Source organism: Charadrius vociferus, unplaced genomic scaffold (genome assembly GCF_000708025.1).
Source record: "Charadrius vociferus isolate BGI_N301 unplaced genomic scaffold, ASM70802v2 scaffold140, whole genome shotgun sequence".
Lineage (NCBI taxonomy): Eukaryota > Metazoa > Chordata > Aves > Charadriiformes > Charadriidae > Charadrius > Charadrius vociferus.
In genome coordinates, this window is record NW_009646406.1 from 940924 (window position 1) to 955752 (window position 14829).

The 14829-nt window shown below is 49.2% G+C and overlaps 1 protein-coding gene across 1 annotated transcript in view; it reads left to right on the forward strand.

The window, feature by feature from the left end:
• Positions 1–14096: 14096 nt before the first annotated feature.
• FAM181A (family with sequence similarity 181, member A) overlaps positions 14097–14829 on the forward strand; it is a 4456-nt gene continuing 3723 nt past the window's right edge. The window contains exon 1 of the mRNA XM_009895522.1: positions 14097–14817. Coding sequence (XP_009893824.1) covers positions 14097–14817 — 721 coding nt within the window. The remainder of the gene's footprint in view (positions 14818–14829) is intronic.

Below are 14829 nucleotides of genomic sequence, written 5' to 3' on the forward strand. Positions count from 1 at the left end.
TGAGTAAGGCAGGCTGGGTTTGAGCCTCCAGGGGTACGGAAAGGACCCCATGCTCACCACCCCAAATTTACTCTTTATGCAAGAGTTAAGAAAGGAAGGAAAAGATGACTTGGACATCACTGTGCTCCCTTGATCCTAGGCTATTTTGGTATGAAAAGCTCCTGAATTGACTTTATTTCTCACTGGCTACAGTAATGGTGGTAGCAGCCAAAGACCCTGCTGAATCATATATATAATGATGGCTCCTACCACTTCCTTGCCCGGGATGGCTCTAACGTGAAAGAGGGCTGGTTGCCTGGAGCAGGAACAACATTGCTTAGTCGAGACCCCACAAGTAATTCTTGCTAAAGGGAATTCTAACATGAGACATCTTTCCAGCTGGATTTCCATGCTGAAGCAATACAAAACTATCTTCTACTCAGTCCCTTGTGTAAAGGTACCTGTGGTGTTTGACTCACTGAGACTGATGAAGTGACCCTACAGCCAGCCTTTGGGCTACACGACCAGCTCTCACAAACGTCGCTGGCCATTTTTCCTTTGTGGGCACTGCAGCACTGGGGCTCGGCTGTGGGCAAACCACGGTCTCTGCGTTCTTCATGTCAGCTGACGTAGGAAGATGCACCATTAACCTTATCCTTCAACAACAATGTTCCTTAATCCCCGCGCTATGGGATCAGCCTCCACGGAGATGTGCAACGGGGGGAGTTGAAATGAGGTGTCTGGATGAAGCCTTTCCTTTCCCTCTTGTGTCAAACTGCTTCTGGTGCCCCACCGCTCTGGGGTCCCCAGAGGAGGAGAGGCACCCCTCAGTGGAGAGGAGACAGGCTGATGGCACATTTTTTATTTGTGACCCCATGAGGTAAAATGGGAGGTAATAAAGCTGTATCTGGATTTACACGAACAAACCACCCGTTGCAATGCTTCAGCATTTTCAAAAATCCTGATTAAAGAGTTGGACTTCACTTCTAGCTCCAAGCAGGCAAGGACTGCAAATAAGACATTGCCTCTCTCCTCTCACTCTTCTATTGGGAGAATTTTACATAAATTAAAATTAATGCATTTTTTCAACTAGGTCAGTGGAATGTAAATGTTCTGTTCCAGGGAGGATTATACATTGTAACTCAGTTAAGGGACACGCAGCACAGATCAATCCCGCTGTATTTATCAAAGCTGAGCTGTTTGGAGCAGAAAGCAACCAAAGTTTTCCTACCAAACACTTCATTGCAGTATCTGAAGGCTCATGGGGCTGAGGATGGGTATATTTCTGGCTCCTGGGAAATCTCAAAAGCTTTGGCTTTTGTCTATGTATCAAACGTGTCCTCAACTGTGGTCATGAAATCTGTGTGAATAAAATGGGACAGCAGAAACAGCCCCATCTCAGTGCTTTTTAGCCCCTGCGGGAACATGCCTCCCCTATGTTTGCAAACCAGGCAGAGCAGCTCGAGACTCAGCAGCAAGTTGAGCAAAATTGAATTTGTGCTGCCCCACGAACGTGAAGCTTTGGTGCTCCTGCTGCCAGGCCCACATCTGGCTGCTGCCAGCTGTGTGCTGCCCTCAACCGCTGCCTAGTCAGCCCTGGACACAGACACTGTGCCACTGAACTAGCTTGCACGTCTGAATCCTTGATGGGGTCTGCAAACCAGCAAACAAGAAAAAATATAATGTTATGTCTCTTTCTTTGGCTTGGATTTTCTCCTGGGCCCCAAATCTGAAAGCCCATGCACTGTCACATGTACCGAAATGAATGGCCACCCTGACTTACAGCCACCCTGGAGAGAGGCTTCAGAGGTAAACAGGCAGATCGGGACCAGGGGTTTTGTTCTGATGGGCTCAGTACTGTGTATTCTAGTGTAAGAAAAAATACAACAGCAAGAGAAACAAAATCTTCTCCAAAAAAAAAAAAAAGTGTTTTTTCATGATGGCTGACACTTTGAATTATGTTAGCTCCCCTTAGAGCAACCTCATCTTTCTTCTAAAAAAACATGAAGGGTAAATCTTTCTGAGTTGCAGACTTCTTTTTATGAGCATCAAACCAAAATTGCTATGAATGCAGAATAGCCCCAAACAAATTTGTCAATAGTAGGTGGAAGGAAATGGGACTTTGTTTTTCACATGGTTCCAGTACACCCTCTCCTTGCCTCACACTGCACAATCACACCCAAGATGTATTTTCCCATTCCTTCAGATAACAAATGCTCTAGTGAATGAGATGAAAGGTCTCCGTAGTCCAGTATCCCATCTCAGATGACAGCCTATGTGGATATTTAAGGAAAGACAGGGGAAGTACACAATGATCTGTACCTGATATCCTCTTCTGGCTTTCGACAATCAACAGTTTCAGAAGTCCCTAAGCTACAGGCTGAAGGTGGGCTTTTCAGCTTAATAGTGGTCCCATATGGCAGGACTTGGTCTAAGTCCTTTTTAATCTCATTCATGCTTTGGCAACAAATCTGACAGTTTAATGGATCATGTGGAAAATTCCTTCCTTATGGTTTAGTCCTACTGCATGATAATTCAATTTGTTACCCCTAGTTCTTGCATCGGAGAAACAGAAATTAACCTTGTCCTCTTTACATTCTCCATGCCATTGGTGATTTTATACATTTACATCAATCTCCCTCAGGTAGTTTTCTTTCCAAGCAGAAAAGGTCTACTTCAGTCTTTCCTCATAAATAAACTGTTCCAAACCTCAGACCATCCTTGCTACCTGTTCTATGTATTTTCTAAAGTTATTAGCTCAGTGCCGTAATACTGTTTTCTGTTCTATTTTATTGTGTTCTCTCATTCAGCAATTCCTACTATCCAATTTGCTTTTTCACCATTGCAGGGAATGAGTGATGTTTTCAGAAACCTCATACCTTAGCTTCGGTTCCCCAGGATCTCTTGAGTGTTGCTATCTAGAGCCCGTCACTGCAGATGTATAAGTAGAGTTATTTTTTCCCTAAGTGCCTTACTTTGCACTTGTCAATACTGAATTTCATCTGGCACTTCACTGTCATTTGGTATTATAAGCTCCTTCTGCAACAGTCAGCTTTAGCTTTGATTATTATGAATAATTTTGTATCATCTGCAAACTTTGCCAGTATTCACTCGCTTTGACACGCCACATGCAGAGTGGTGAACAGCACCGGTCCCAGCATAAGCCCTTGGGGCACTCCTCTGATAAATCTGCCTCCAGTGCAGAGGAAGCGTTGCTTTATTTATTCTGTTATTCATACAACTACCCATCACGTTACTCACCTTTGCTCCTTGGGGTGGAGGCTGGTATAAGCTCTGCATTGGTAGCTCAGCAATTTCATATTTGAACTCTTTAAGCACACTTAGCTGAATACCATCTTGTCCTCGTGGTTTGATCCAGGTCAATTTATGCAAAAGACTGTGCTTTACAGAGGCTGTCCATGCTTCTCTTTGACCAAAGGTGTTCCACCTCACCATCAAAGCTCCAGCTCTGCAAATGATGCAGGTGTAAAGGCTTATTTATCAGAAAACCTCAACCTTCTGCATCTTCCAGAAAAACTAATCCCTAAAAGAAGGTTCCTGTACACCTAGGTTAAGCTTGTAGACTGAAGGTGATTTCTCCACCAGCTCAGGCCTGGGCACTCATTCAGTACCCAAAATTTAAGTTTTATCAGTTATAACTGGAGAAGTGTTTTAAATATACAGCATTGTAAACCTGGAGTGCTGGAATTAGCATTCTGTTGAGCATGTAACACAGTGGAGTAATGTCCTTCTGAGAACTATTGTCCAAAAACAAGGAGGCGAGGGGAAACAGACTACTGCTAATCAAATGTTAATTTAGTAGAGTCCATCTGAATATGTCTGTGTTGGCATTTCTAGAGTTGCACATAAGCTTGTGCTCATGTATTCCCCTGAACTGGGATCTATAGCAACACACATATATGGTTATATCTCTTTGTAGGTGGGAAGGAGACTCCTCACAGGACAGCATGCTGCATTTTGACCCTTCTTTTTTCCGTTTACTTTCAGTGCGGGCAGCTCTATGGTCTACAGATCTTTCTCTGATAAGCAGATGCAGACCTTTGCTTCAGCCAGTCTGGCAAACTGGTAAGCCACTAGTTTCTTCCAGTTTACTTTGTGTCATCCCTCTGTGCTACAACAGCCATTGCTAAGTTGAGGATTGCCAAAGCTGAGTCAAAGTATTGCTTCGTGCCATTCTCTTGGAGGAGAGATCCACACAACAGTGCACCCACTGCTGCCTTTGCAGCCTGGCTCCACAATATGCTTCATGAAGAAAATAATACAAATTCTGACTATGTATTTCAAGTATAAAAGCCTCATCAGATATAAAAGCCTATTAGATTTTGTTGCTACGGTGCAAATGACACTGCAAGTAATAGACATTTAAGCTACTACTAGAAATAGCTACAAACACTTTTCATTCACCATGAGCCACTTGATTATAGAATTTTATGAGTGAAGCGCTACTTTAAAGCATCATCCATCTGGATTGATTTCTGTCATCTCCATGATGGATCAGACCAGGCTCCCCAGTATCACTGTCTGTCCTGTGGAGCTCTGCACATGCCTGGCAGCCGGAGGCACAGTTCTAGCTTGTGCAACAGTGACAGACTTTCCTGTGTACCAGATCCACTGGGGCAGAAAGAAAAGAAGACAAATGATGGACTTGGCATCAGACTTGCAAAAATTCATTTGGGCACCCAACTTGGGCAAGATATTCTTATTGCTATTTGTCGTAAACAAATAAAATATTCATTTTGTTTCTTTATTAACATTCTCTCTGCAAAAGATGGTTGAAAAGACTGTGTTAAGGCCAATAAACATTATTCTTTTTTTTTTTTTTTAAATTTTATTTCAGCATATTGCTCTCCTCTTCTAAGCCGTTTACATTCTGCAGGAGCACATACCAAACCCGGCTGCCTCCCATCAACACCCATGTATAGCCTCTCAGTGGACATAAACACTGTGATATCCCAGACAAGCAGAGAGCTAATCTGCTCCAAGTACCCAGCTCTTGTGTTTTTAATGGAAAACTCATGAGGGAGCCTAATTTGGCACCTGTAGAAATCCATGTCCTGCTCATATTTGGCTTCAGTGGGAGTAACGAGCCCAGAACTGCTGTAGCAAAAACATGATCTCCGGCAGAGACCGATTCTGATCATTGATGCTTCACTTAATATTGGCTTTGTGATTTATTCAATTTCTTCACTGCAGATCCCATTTTCCTCTGAAACTCTTCCTGATGCTTTATGAATGCAGGATCGGTCCCAAAGAGCTGAACTTTAGCAGCTGGAAGAGGAACTGAACTGAGGAAGCTTTGAAGCTGCTCAGAGTTTTGCTCAGGCATCTTTGAACCTTTTGCTTGTGCAAGGGATTCTGGAACACAGAGGCTCATTTGTTTGCCTGCAACGGCTTTGCCTACTGTGCATCGTTTAAGGAGAGAGGTCAGGAGAGCATCTCCCAAATGCACCCCGGCATCACGGTGTGAAAGGTGAGAAGAGAGGGATTTTTTTTCCCCTGCTAGATTTGTTATAAATAACAATTAAACCCCTGATGCTGGCTTTTCTAGCTGGAGTAAATAGCGTTTCTTTGCCTGCTGCTCCCCAGGCAGGATGGTAGCGAAGAGGGAAAACAAGCAGCGCAAACTTGACGGCGCGGAGCCGATGCCAGCCGGGCTCCCACACTGCGCTCTAGCGGCACCGCCACGCCAGCGCCCGGGCGGCGGGGGACCGTGGTCCTCAACACCCCGGTGGCCATGCCCAGGCTGCTGGCATGTGAATCTTGCTGTAAAACCAGCTTGGGGGGCAGTGCCTCCCTTGCCTTTCCTGAAATGCCACCACCCTGCCCTCAGCCGGAGCGGGTTTATGGAGACACGAGTGCTGCTGCCTCCTGCTCCGCTGCAAACACCAGCGGACATGTGGACAGAGGTGGCTGTTCCCCAGAGCGGAGGGATGTGGCAGACAGGCGTTTTGCCCAGCTGATGGCCACGTATCTGTGTTAGCACAGCCTGTCAATCAAATGCATCACCCTGAGAGGCAGAGGCTGGCATTCTGGCTTAGCCCCGGGGTGCTCAGCACAAGGGCGCACGTTTGGGCACCGTCAGGGCAGTGAGGATGACAGCAGCCAGCACTGCGGAGAAGTGCCTGTTTCTCCTGTCCGTATGATAGCCATTGCCTCTCCCAGGGAAGTTTCTCCATCTGGCCAACGTGCAGAAAAGTGGGCCCTGCAAGGCTCCTTGTCACCAGATTGTTCGGCAAGTGCAATGTGCTGTTCACATTGCCTGGCATTCACCTCCCAGAATCACTGCTAGGGGTTCTCGGGGTGACCATCAGTAGCAGCTGCACCCCTCATCACCTTTCCATACTCCTTTGAAACATAAGGACAAATTTGGAGAACGACGTTTCCAAAATTGGGATGGAGGGATGACACTGAACTCTGTACAGGCTGGTGCTGCTTCCTTGAGCAGCTGCTGCCTACAGCAAAGGTAGTGAATTCCCCAAACTATGAATAGCGCTAAAGTTATGAGTCAAGACAGCAGGCAGTGTAGAGAAGATTTAGGGGTCTCTCTGCATGGATAATTCAGCCCGGCTAGGCTGGACGCTGAACTGTCATCCTAGCATCCCTGTGGAAGGGACGTTTGGGGCTGGAAGATCTCCACAGTAGCTCCCATATTGCAGATCACCAGAAGCGTTTGGAGATCTGGTCCAAGAAGAGGGGTGTAGTTCATCAGCTGTTATTATAGGTTGGAAGGGATTTTGGTTTTTGGCTTGACAATAATGACCCATGTTATTTTTAACTTTGTTTGTCCACAGAGGGAAACTAAAATGGTAGTTAGGGTTAGTTTTTATTCTATATATCAATGTTATGTATGAAGTACCTCAAACAAGCATGAGTCTGAGGGCAAGTTGTGCTGCACAAACACAGCCTGAGCCAGCACTGCAATGCCACAGAAACACAGTATGTTGCAGCCACTGTGGCCCATCAATGTGAGGAGAAAAAGGAGATCAAAGACATCTTTCTTGCTCAGACACTACCTTGCTCACCCTGGGAGGGGGTGGCAAAGGTGCTTTAAGCAGAGCTCAGCCTCTGTGAACCCTCCCTGTGCTGAGCCAATGCACCCGCAGGTCTGCGAGAGATGCCAACCAACCAGTCAAACCAAAGCTCTTGCCCTGCTCCTCACTCCGCGGGGTATTTTGGCAGTGCTGGTGGGCAAACGCCGCGTCTGGAAATGCAACGAGAGAGGCAGGCAGAAGGAAACGGTAGGGCTATAACCCCACACCAGTGCCTTGCTACATAGCTGCCTGCCTGTGGCCCCATGGCCAGGCTGCCGCGGGGTGGGGGGGGCAGCTGAAGGCAGAGCTGCCTGGGGCTGCCCACAGCTTGTCCCACCACCAAGGGCTGCCTGGCTGCGGGTACAGCCATGGCTGGGCTGCAGGGCAGGGGCATGTCCCCCGCTAAGGAAATGCAGGTGGAGGAGTGAGAGGGGTGTGTTTCTGGCTGCGCCAGAGCTGGAGAGCCTGGCACTGATTTTGCTGCATAAACAGGTGGAAAAGCTTGGTCCAAGAGAGTGGAGCAGGGAACAGGGATGTCAGCCTGGCCAAAACGTGGGCAGGAGGAGCACTGCCCTTCTGGGCTGGCATGGCTCTTCTGTACCATGGGCTGCAGACTCAGCTCCTGTCCCGAGCTCACTGTGCATTTCTTTTTTTGCAGCTTTTAAGAGGTCTTCACCTTTTCACATGCTCATATTCATGTCTGTATTTTTTTTAATCCCTTTTGCAGCACTATTTCTCTTCAACAGGAGCTCCATGTAGCGTTTGGCACTGAATTCATCACTGATCTTGAAATACTTAATTACTCCAGAATTATGTAAAGAAACCTATATTTGGCCCTGCTGCTGCTTCTCAGCGCATACCTGCTGTGTGGGGAGGCAGGTTTTAAACCTCCAGAAGGACCAAGCCAAAGTCAGGCTCATTTTTAAACATTATCTAATTTCCCAGAAAGAGAGGCAGTGAAAAGGCAGGACGGGCTTTGATCATGCCTAATTATGGAGTGTAATATTGGCTACATGGATACAATATTGCCATGGGTGGGGTTTTTTTTTTCCGCCCAGAAAAACAAAATTTTCCTTAAAGAAACAGCTGTGTCCTGCCTGCAGCCTGCAGAAGAATGGCATTAGTCACGTGCAGTCCAACACGTAGCACAATTGTAAAGTTCGCTCTGTGAGACTGACAGGAGCTATTCATATCGGCCCCCTCCACCATCTGCCTGAATGGCAGGCTGCGGGGTAGCAGCAGCCCCCCCTCGCCGCCTCTGCGTGGCCTCAGCACTCAGTGCCTGCTCAAAGTCTGTCCCCAAGTGCAGAAAATCGGGGATTGAAAGCAAAGAGAGGATGTCACTCAGGTCAAAGCAGATTGTCAGGAGAGGAAAAAAAAAGCAGGGTGCAGGGGGGAAGAGTCAAAACTTCATCTGGTGAGAGTCCCAGGTTGCACTTCTCCTGGGAGCATAGGTGTTGTCTTCAACTAGGAGACGAGGAGGGAGAGCAACAGGGAGGACTGGACATGACAAGCCTGGGGAGAAATCACATATTCTCCCTCTTTCTTCCCTCCCTCAGCTTAGAGGACTTAGCTCCGGGGCAGGACCAGGCTGCGGGAGGGTCAGCGCCGGGCTGAGACGTCCCTGCTCCTGTCTGCGGTGCCGGCGTGCTGGAGTGTGGGAAGGGATGCAAGGGCTATGGTTGCATCGCTGTGCACACATTGTCAGACATTCTTTGAGGGCTGATGGCAGGGACCACAGACATGCAACCACGGCCATAATTTGCCTGTCCCAGATGTCCTTCAGGTCCTTGGACTGGGAACCAGGCTGCTAGTTTTGTCCACACCAGTTTTCTCACAGATGAATTGCATCCTCAGAAATATGTATAAAGGTAACATAGAGGGTTTTTTTTTTCCTTTCAAAATGAACCTGCAGGTCTCGGGATGGGCAGGCTCACATCTCAGGCTGGGGCCAGGTTCTGAGTCCAGAGGACAACTTGTTCGGAGGGCTGAACAACATCAGTGCCCCCCTTTTGAAGATCAGACTAGATGGAGAGGGATTCACTTTCATCCTATGACCTGTTTTTTCTTCTCATTTCTGGACAGTGACATCTTTCCTCATGGCAGAAGTTCCTGCTATTGGTGTCTGAGGTGTGTGGCTCAGTTACTATAGTCCTTTCCTCTTCCGTTGTATTCACTCCTAAGGTCACCCAGTTCTTGCATTATGCTGCTAAATAACATCTTCCAATTTTATGCCATCACTGCATCATTAATATCCCTCCACTTTAGTCACTGTCAACAAGAAACCTAAAATCAGGACCCCGAGGAAGAGATTTAGTGGTCTTCCTCCACTCCGATACTTCTCTCTGGGCCAGTACTTCTGGTTTCACCAGGAGCCATCATCACCCTGCCTCAGGCTCCTTGCTCTCCTCAAACCCCTTGCACTCTCTTTTTCTGCGTGTGAAGACAGACCAGACGCTTAGGAAACAGCAGGTGAGTGAAAAGGTATCATGCAACTGAAATATCTTTGCTTTTATCTGCCCTTAATGTACAAGGAAGAGGGACAATTCACAGGTGGCCCATCTGGGGGTTTTCCAGCTTATTTTCTTATTATATTTCAAAACAATTGGAGCTCCATTTTCCCTTTGCTTCAAAGTGCACATTCATTAGGCTCAACAAGGGGTCACAGGATTGTGATCCAAATGGGGAAAAACAGTTGAAATTTTCCACAAAACAATAGAAATTTGGGGGTTTTTTCCTCTCCTCTCCTCTCCTCCTCCTCCCCTCCCCGCCCCTCCCCTCCCCGCCTCTTTCCAGCAAAATCTCTAGGGAATTTCTAAGGAAAATCTTTTGACCAATGTTAAGAAGCCTCGTTTTTCAAGTAAAAATATGATATATTTTTTTTTAAATTAATGAAGATTGCTTAGTTTTAACACCCATGGGGAAGGGATGAGGATAAGAGTGAGGGAGGGCAAGAAGCCACCTAGAGCTGATTTTAGCCCATGCCTGCCCAGAAAGTGTACCATACAATATGCAGTGTTGTTGTCCTGACAGTGGGGTGAATCCTGTGACACCACCTATTGCTCAGGCTCAGATGGAGAAAAAGCTCTGTTTTAGGGGAGGAAAAAGAATCTTGAGTAAACTGGTGTCAAAACAGTGACTTCTGCATCATCTCTGTACCTCCCAGCTGTTCACTGAGCTGCTCTTTGCTTTACAGACCATTAAAATAACAGCAGTGATTTGAGTGTTCGCGCTGTTTGAAATGCTCAGGGCACTTATGGTGGAGGGACCCCTACCCCAGTTAATGGTGTGTGTTGCAGTTAAGGGGTCTCCTCGCATGGTCCAGGCCAGCCTGATGCTGGAATACTTTTGCTGAATGGGGCCCTCAGCCTGGAAATAAGCTGTGGGAGGTTTTGGTGTAGAAGTGGCTAAAGATTGACATCGTTTACAATGAGTGACACTTTAAAAACACTTCACAGGTATTTTTTGTGTAAGAAAATCTTTTCTCTCTCCTTTATTCAGTCTTGAAGGAAATGCTGCCTGTTTAGGAGAGACCTGGCTGCAACTTTGAAGTGAATGGCTTTACTCTTATGCTTTACTTAAAAAAAGGAGTTAGAAAACTTCACATACCAAAAATTCCCAAGAAGACAGCTGTCAGGGGGTGACATGTCGGATATGAAGTGGCTCTCCAGCTGGTCCCTGTCTGCATGCTGGGAAGGCATGTGGAGACATTTTTTCAATTGCTGTACTAGTTTGACACGTTCACAGTGGAAAATGATGTATCATTCTTGAGCCTTTGGTTGGTGGACACTTCAAAGTGCATTGGATCCTCAGAGAGGAGTGCCCTATTGTTAATTGTTCCTTTCACATGTACATTGGGATGAACATGGCGAGAGCAGCGAGGAACAAAAGGGCTCCGGTGGCCTCTTAGAGAAAACCCTGTGCAGCTCAACCTGAGTCTGACCTTGAAAGGGTGGGTTGCTCTGTTTTTTAAATCCTGCTCACCAGTTCATTCTCCTCCAGCTCCCCACCATTACTCAGCTGCAGGGGAATGGGATGCCGGAGCAGGGAGCGCAGCAGGGCACAGGGAGCCCCTCCACCACTGCCACGTGGTGCCAAAAGAGCATGGGCAAGCATCCTTCCAGGAGGGGACGGGCATGGCTGGAGTCTTGGGGGCTTGGAGAGAGCTTCTGCAATGGGTGTGTTGGAGGGGCGTTGGGTTTCTCTTATCCTCCAGTAAGCAGGAGAGCCATATCGGTCCTCTTCAGTGTCACTGGCCCACTAGCCCTCAATCTCAGAGCACACGGCAGGGGTCTTGAGCCCCTAGATTGGATATAGTGTCTCATAATACGTGGCATGAGTTTCCCAGGCCTCAGAGGACAGAGTTCATTAACATCGAGACAATCCTTTTCTTCCAGGCACCCGTCACGTGTTTCTCTGCCTCTCCCCCTCATCCCCTTGGGCAACCAACTAGAGCTATTTAGAGACTGCGCTGTGCAACCTGGTGTCCAGGTTGGGTTCAAATGCTCAAGCACAGGAGGCGGTTGGTTCCTACAGAGATGTGATCCCTTGGTGTGCATCTCTTTCAATGAGCTAGACAAAACCTCCCCCCTTAGCCTCAGCTGCACAGAAGCATCTGTGTTGGGTCACAGAGAGGCCAGGCCCCAGCTAGCACATCCCGAAATAGATGCTCAGGCAGGAAGACACCCCTCCCCCCCCCCGAAATGAGCCAAATGAAGAAGATTGTGCAGAGATTTGCATGCTAGCATGAAGCAGATGATAGAGGCTGCAGGCAGGGCTAGCCGTCCCAGGTCTCCCAGGGCATGAACTGCTTCTGAAATAGAAACTGGGAGGAGAGAGGCACATCTGTGGTGGCAAATCAGCCCCTGAGTTACAGCCTGTCGTGGTGCCAAAGGCTCTGTCGCACCTTCTGCTGCAGGATGTCCTGGCTCTGGGGTCTCTCTAGACCTGAAACACCTGAGCCCGAGTGCCAGCACATACGGCTCAGGTCAGACTGCGAGAAATGATGTGAATAGGGATGGCAGCACTGGGCGCACCAGTACAGGGACACTGAAGAGTCATCCCTGAGACCTCTGCCCAGAGTTTGGTATAATGGCATCTGGAAGTCTGGATCTTCTCCTTCTCCAAGGAAAATAAGAGTAATAGAAATACAGTAAAATAACTGTAAAATGTAGCTGATTTCAACCTGCGGCACTCAGGCCTTTGATGCTTCACATCACTAAGTTAGATTTTACTTGCAAAAAGGGACTTTGGTCCCTGCTTTCCCCAAGGCATGCGTGTGTTTGGCCCAGAGCTGGCAGCACCTCCCTGAGGGTGGGTACACACGTCCTGTGCTCCTCTCCACTCTTCCCATCCCAGGGGTGCTGTGGGCTGGAGAGGGAGAGCAGTGCTGCTCCGGCTGTGGGAGGCAACAGGTCCCGGGCTGGCACACAGGCTGCCACCAGCTCTGTGTCGTTGGTGTGCTCGGTGCACACCAAGGGCAGCCCTTCTGCTCTCCTCTTCTTCCAGCTCTCGGTTTTACCGTGCTATTAAGTTATTGCCATCCCTTAGGGACAAGCCGGCGAGAAGGCGGAGGGCTCGCATAGCTCTGGATCAGTAAAGGAAGCAGCTCAATTAGCATTTCACACGCCTTTTCTTCCCTCTCTTCTTACCTTCCCTGCAGCGGGCATGCTTTCCCCTTAAAGGATTGTCCTGTTTCTGCTCCTTGCCAGCGTTGGCAGGGTGACAGTAGTCGAGTGTGCAAACTTGTGCTATTGTCCCCAGGCCAGGGGGAGTCATGGAGACCCACTAATATGACACAGGAAAATGTTTGCTGATGGCAATTCTATGGGCTTTGTCTAACTCTTTCTCCATCATGACGACTCGATTTAAGTCTCTAACTGTTTGACTACAGATGCAAGAGTACTATCCAACTCCATCCTTTTGTCCGGGTAGTTTGAATGGGTAATTCAGCTTTTGTGTAACTCAATTGAGGGGGCAAACATAAAGACAAGATTCTTGAGCGCTCAAGCTCCCTTTCCATGGATATCTGCACATCTCTTTAGAGATTTGTTCCTTTCCTACCTTTTTCTGACATCATCCTCCCCTTAAAAAAAAAAAAGGCTCTGATGGGGAACGGTTAAAAGTAGGCTAGCCCAGTCCCCCGTATTACATTGTCCTGTGCCAATGAAGCATGGTTAGTATCAACCCCCAGACAGCTTCAGGGAGTGCGGAGAAAAGAGTGTCAAAACTTCCCTAACATCCTCAGCACTTTCGCTTCAGGTTGTGTCATTTTTAAAAAGAAAGGCCTCGGTAAGGGTGAAGAGGATAGGGAGAATGGTAGAAATCGTGGGGAAATGATTGTATTTATTAGCTGTCTTTCTGTGGCTGTCCCCATGGCGACAATTTGTGATGGCAAAGAATGCGAGGAGGGGAGGTTGATGCCTGATTGGGATGCTTTGTATTTGGCAAAGTGGCTTCTGATTGGCCTGGGAGAGCCCCGAACTAGCCGGAGTCGATATTCATTCAGCTTGCTCAAGTGCTTCCTAAACTGCGTCCAAACACTGGCGGGCCCCGGCTGCCTCCGCCGAGGTTGGCGGTGTGTAACCTGCCTAACGAGATTAGCGGGGAAAGGGGCTCTTCACCTCAGCCACGTCGCAGCCGCCAGCACCAGCGAGAAAAGCCGCCGCGCGCCGGGTGAGTGTCCGCGCTTGCTTACAGGGAGGCGGGAGCAGCCGCCCCGGCTTCTTCTTTTCCATCTAAGCGCTATCTAACAAGATTAGGCGCCGGGCTGACCAGCATTCACCAGCCGGTGCGTGCCGGGGCAGTGGTGCAGGGCGGTGGGCTGCGGGCATGCAGCGGCTCCGCCGGCAGTTTGCCGGCACGGAGGTGAACTGACGGGCAACTTGTTTGCGTGCCTGAGAAGTTTGACATGTCCCCCTCGCCCTCCCTCTGTTTGCCCGGTGCTGTTTGAACCGAGGGTCCCTGTCCTAAGTTTGCCCGTTGTTTTTCCCAGGTTTGCCAAGGTTTGTCCAGAGGCGGATTATAAACTTTTCATGGGAAACTCTGCACAGCGCATCCAGTGAGATGGCATCGGACAGCGAGGTAAAAACCCTACTGAACTTTGTCAACCTGGCCTCCAGCGACATCAAAGCAGCTCTGGATAAATCGGCTCCTTGTCGCCGGTCGGTTGACCACAGAAAATACTTGCAGAAGCAGCTCAAGCGGTTCTCTCAGAAGTACTCGCGGATCCCTCGGTGCCACCCTGGCAAACCCCCCGAGAGCGGCTGGCGCAGGGTGGCGGAGGACCGGGGCCGTGTCCCCCAGCCTGAGCTGCCCGACCCCAGCCCCCATGGCGGGGCTGCCACTGAGAAAGTGCTGCGGACAACAGAGGCGGAGGAGAGCCTCGCCGGGGAACGGGTTTTGCAGGAGCAAAACCCTGAGGCCTCCAGGCCGGACCAGGTGCCCATGAGGAAGCGACAGCTCCCCGCTTCCTTCTGGGAAGAGCCACGGCCAGCCCAGAGCTTGCCCACCAGGGCCTTCCCCCCCGGCCTCGAGGGGCTCCCGGCCCCCAGAGACCCTCCTCCCTATGAGGGAAAGAAAAGCAAACGGAGCTCAGACACCACCGGCCCAGAGAGCCCCCCTGACGCTGCTCCGCATGGTAGGGAGAAGGACCCCACAGGGGTCCTCTCGGGCCGGGTGGGTGCCTGGACCTGCTGCCCCTTCCCCTGCCCCGGGCCGGGGGTGTACCAGCCCCCGGGCGCGCTGCCCCCGTCGCCATTCCCGGGGCTGCGGCTGTGGAGGAAGCGTGCGTCCCCGC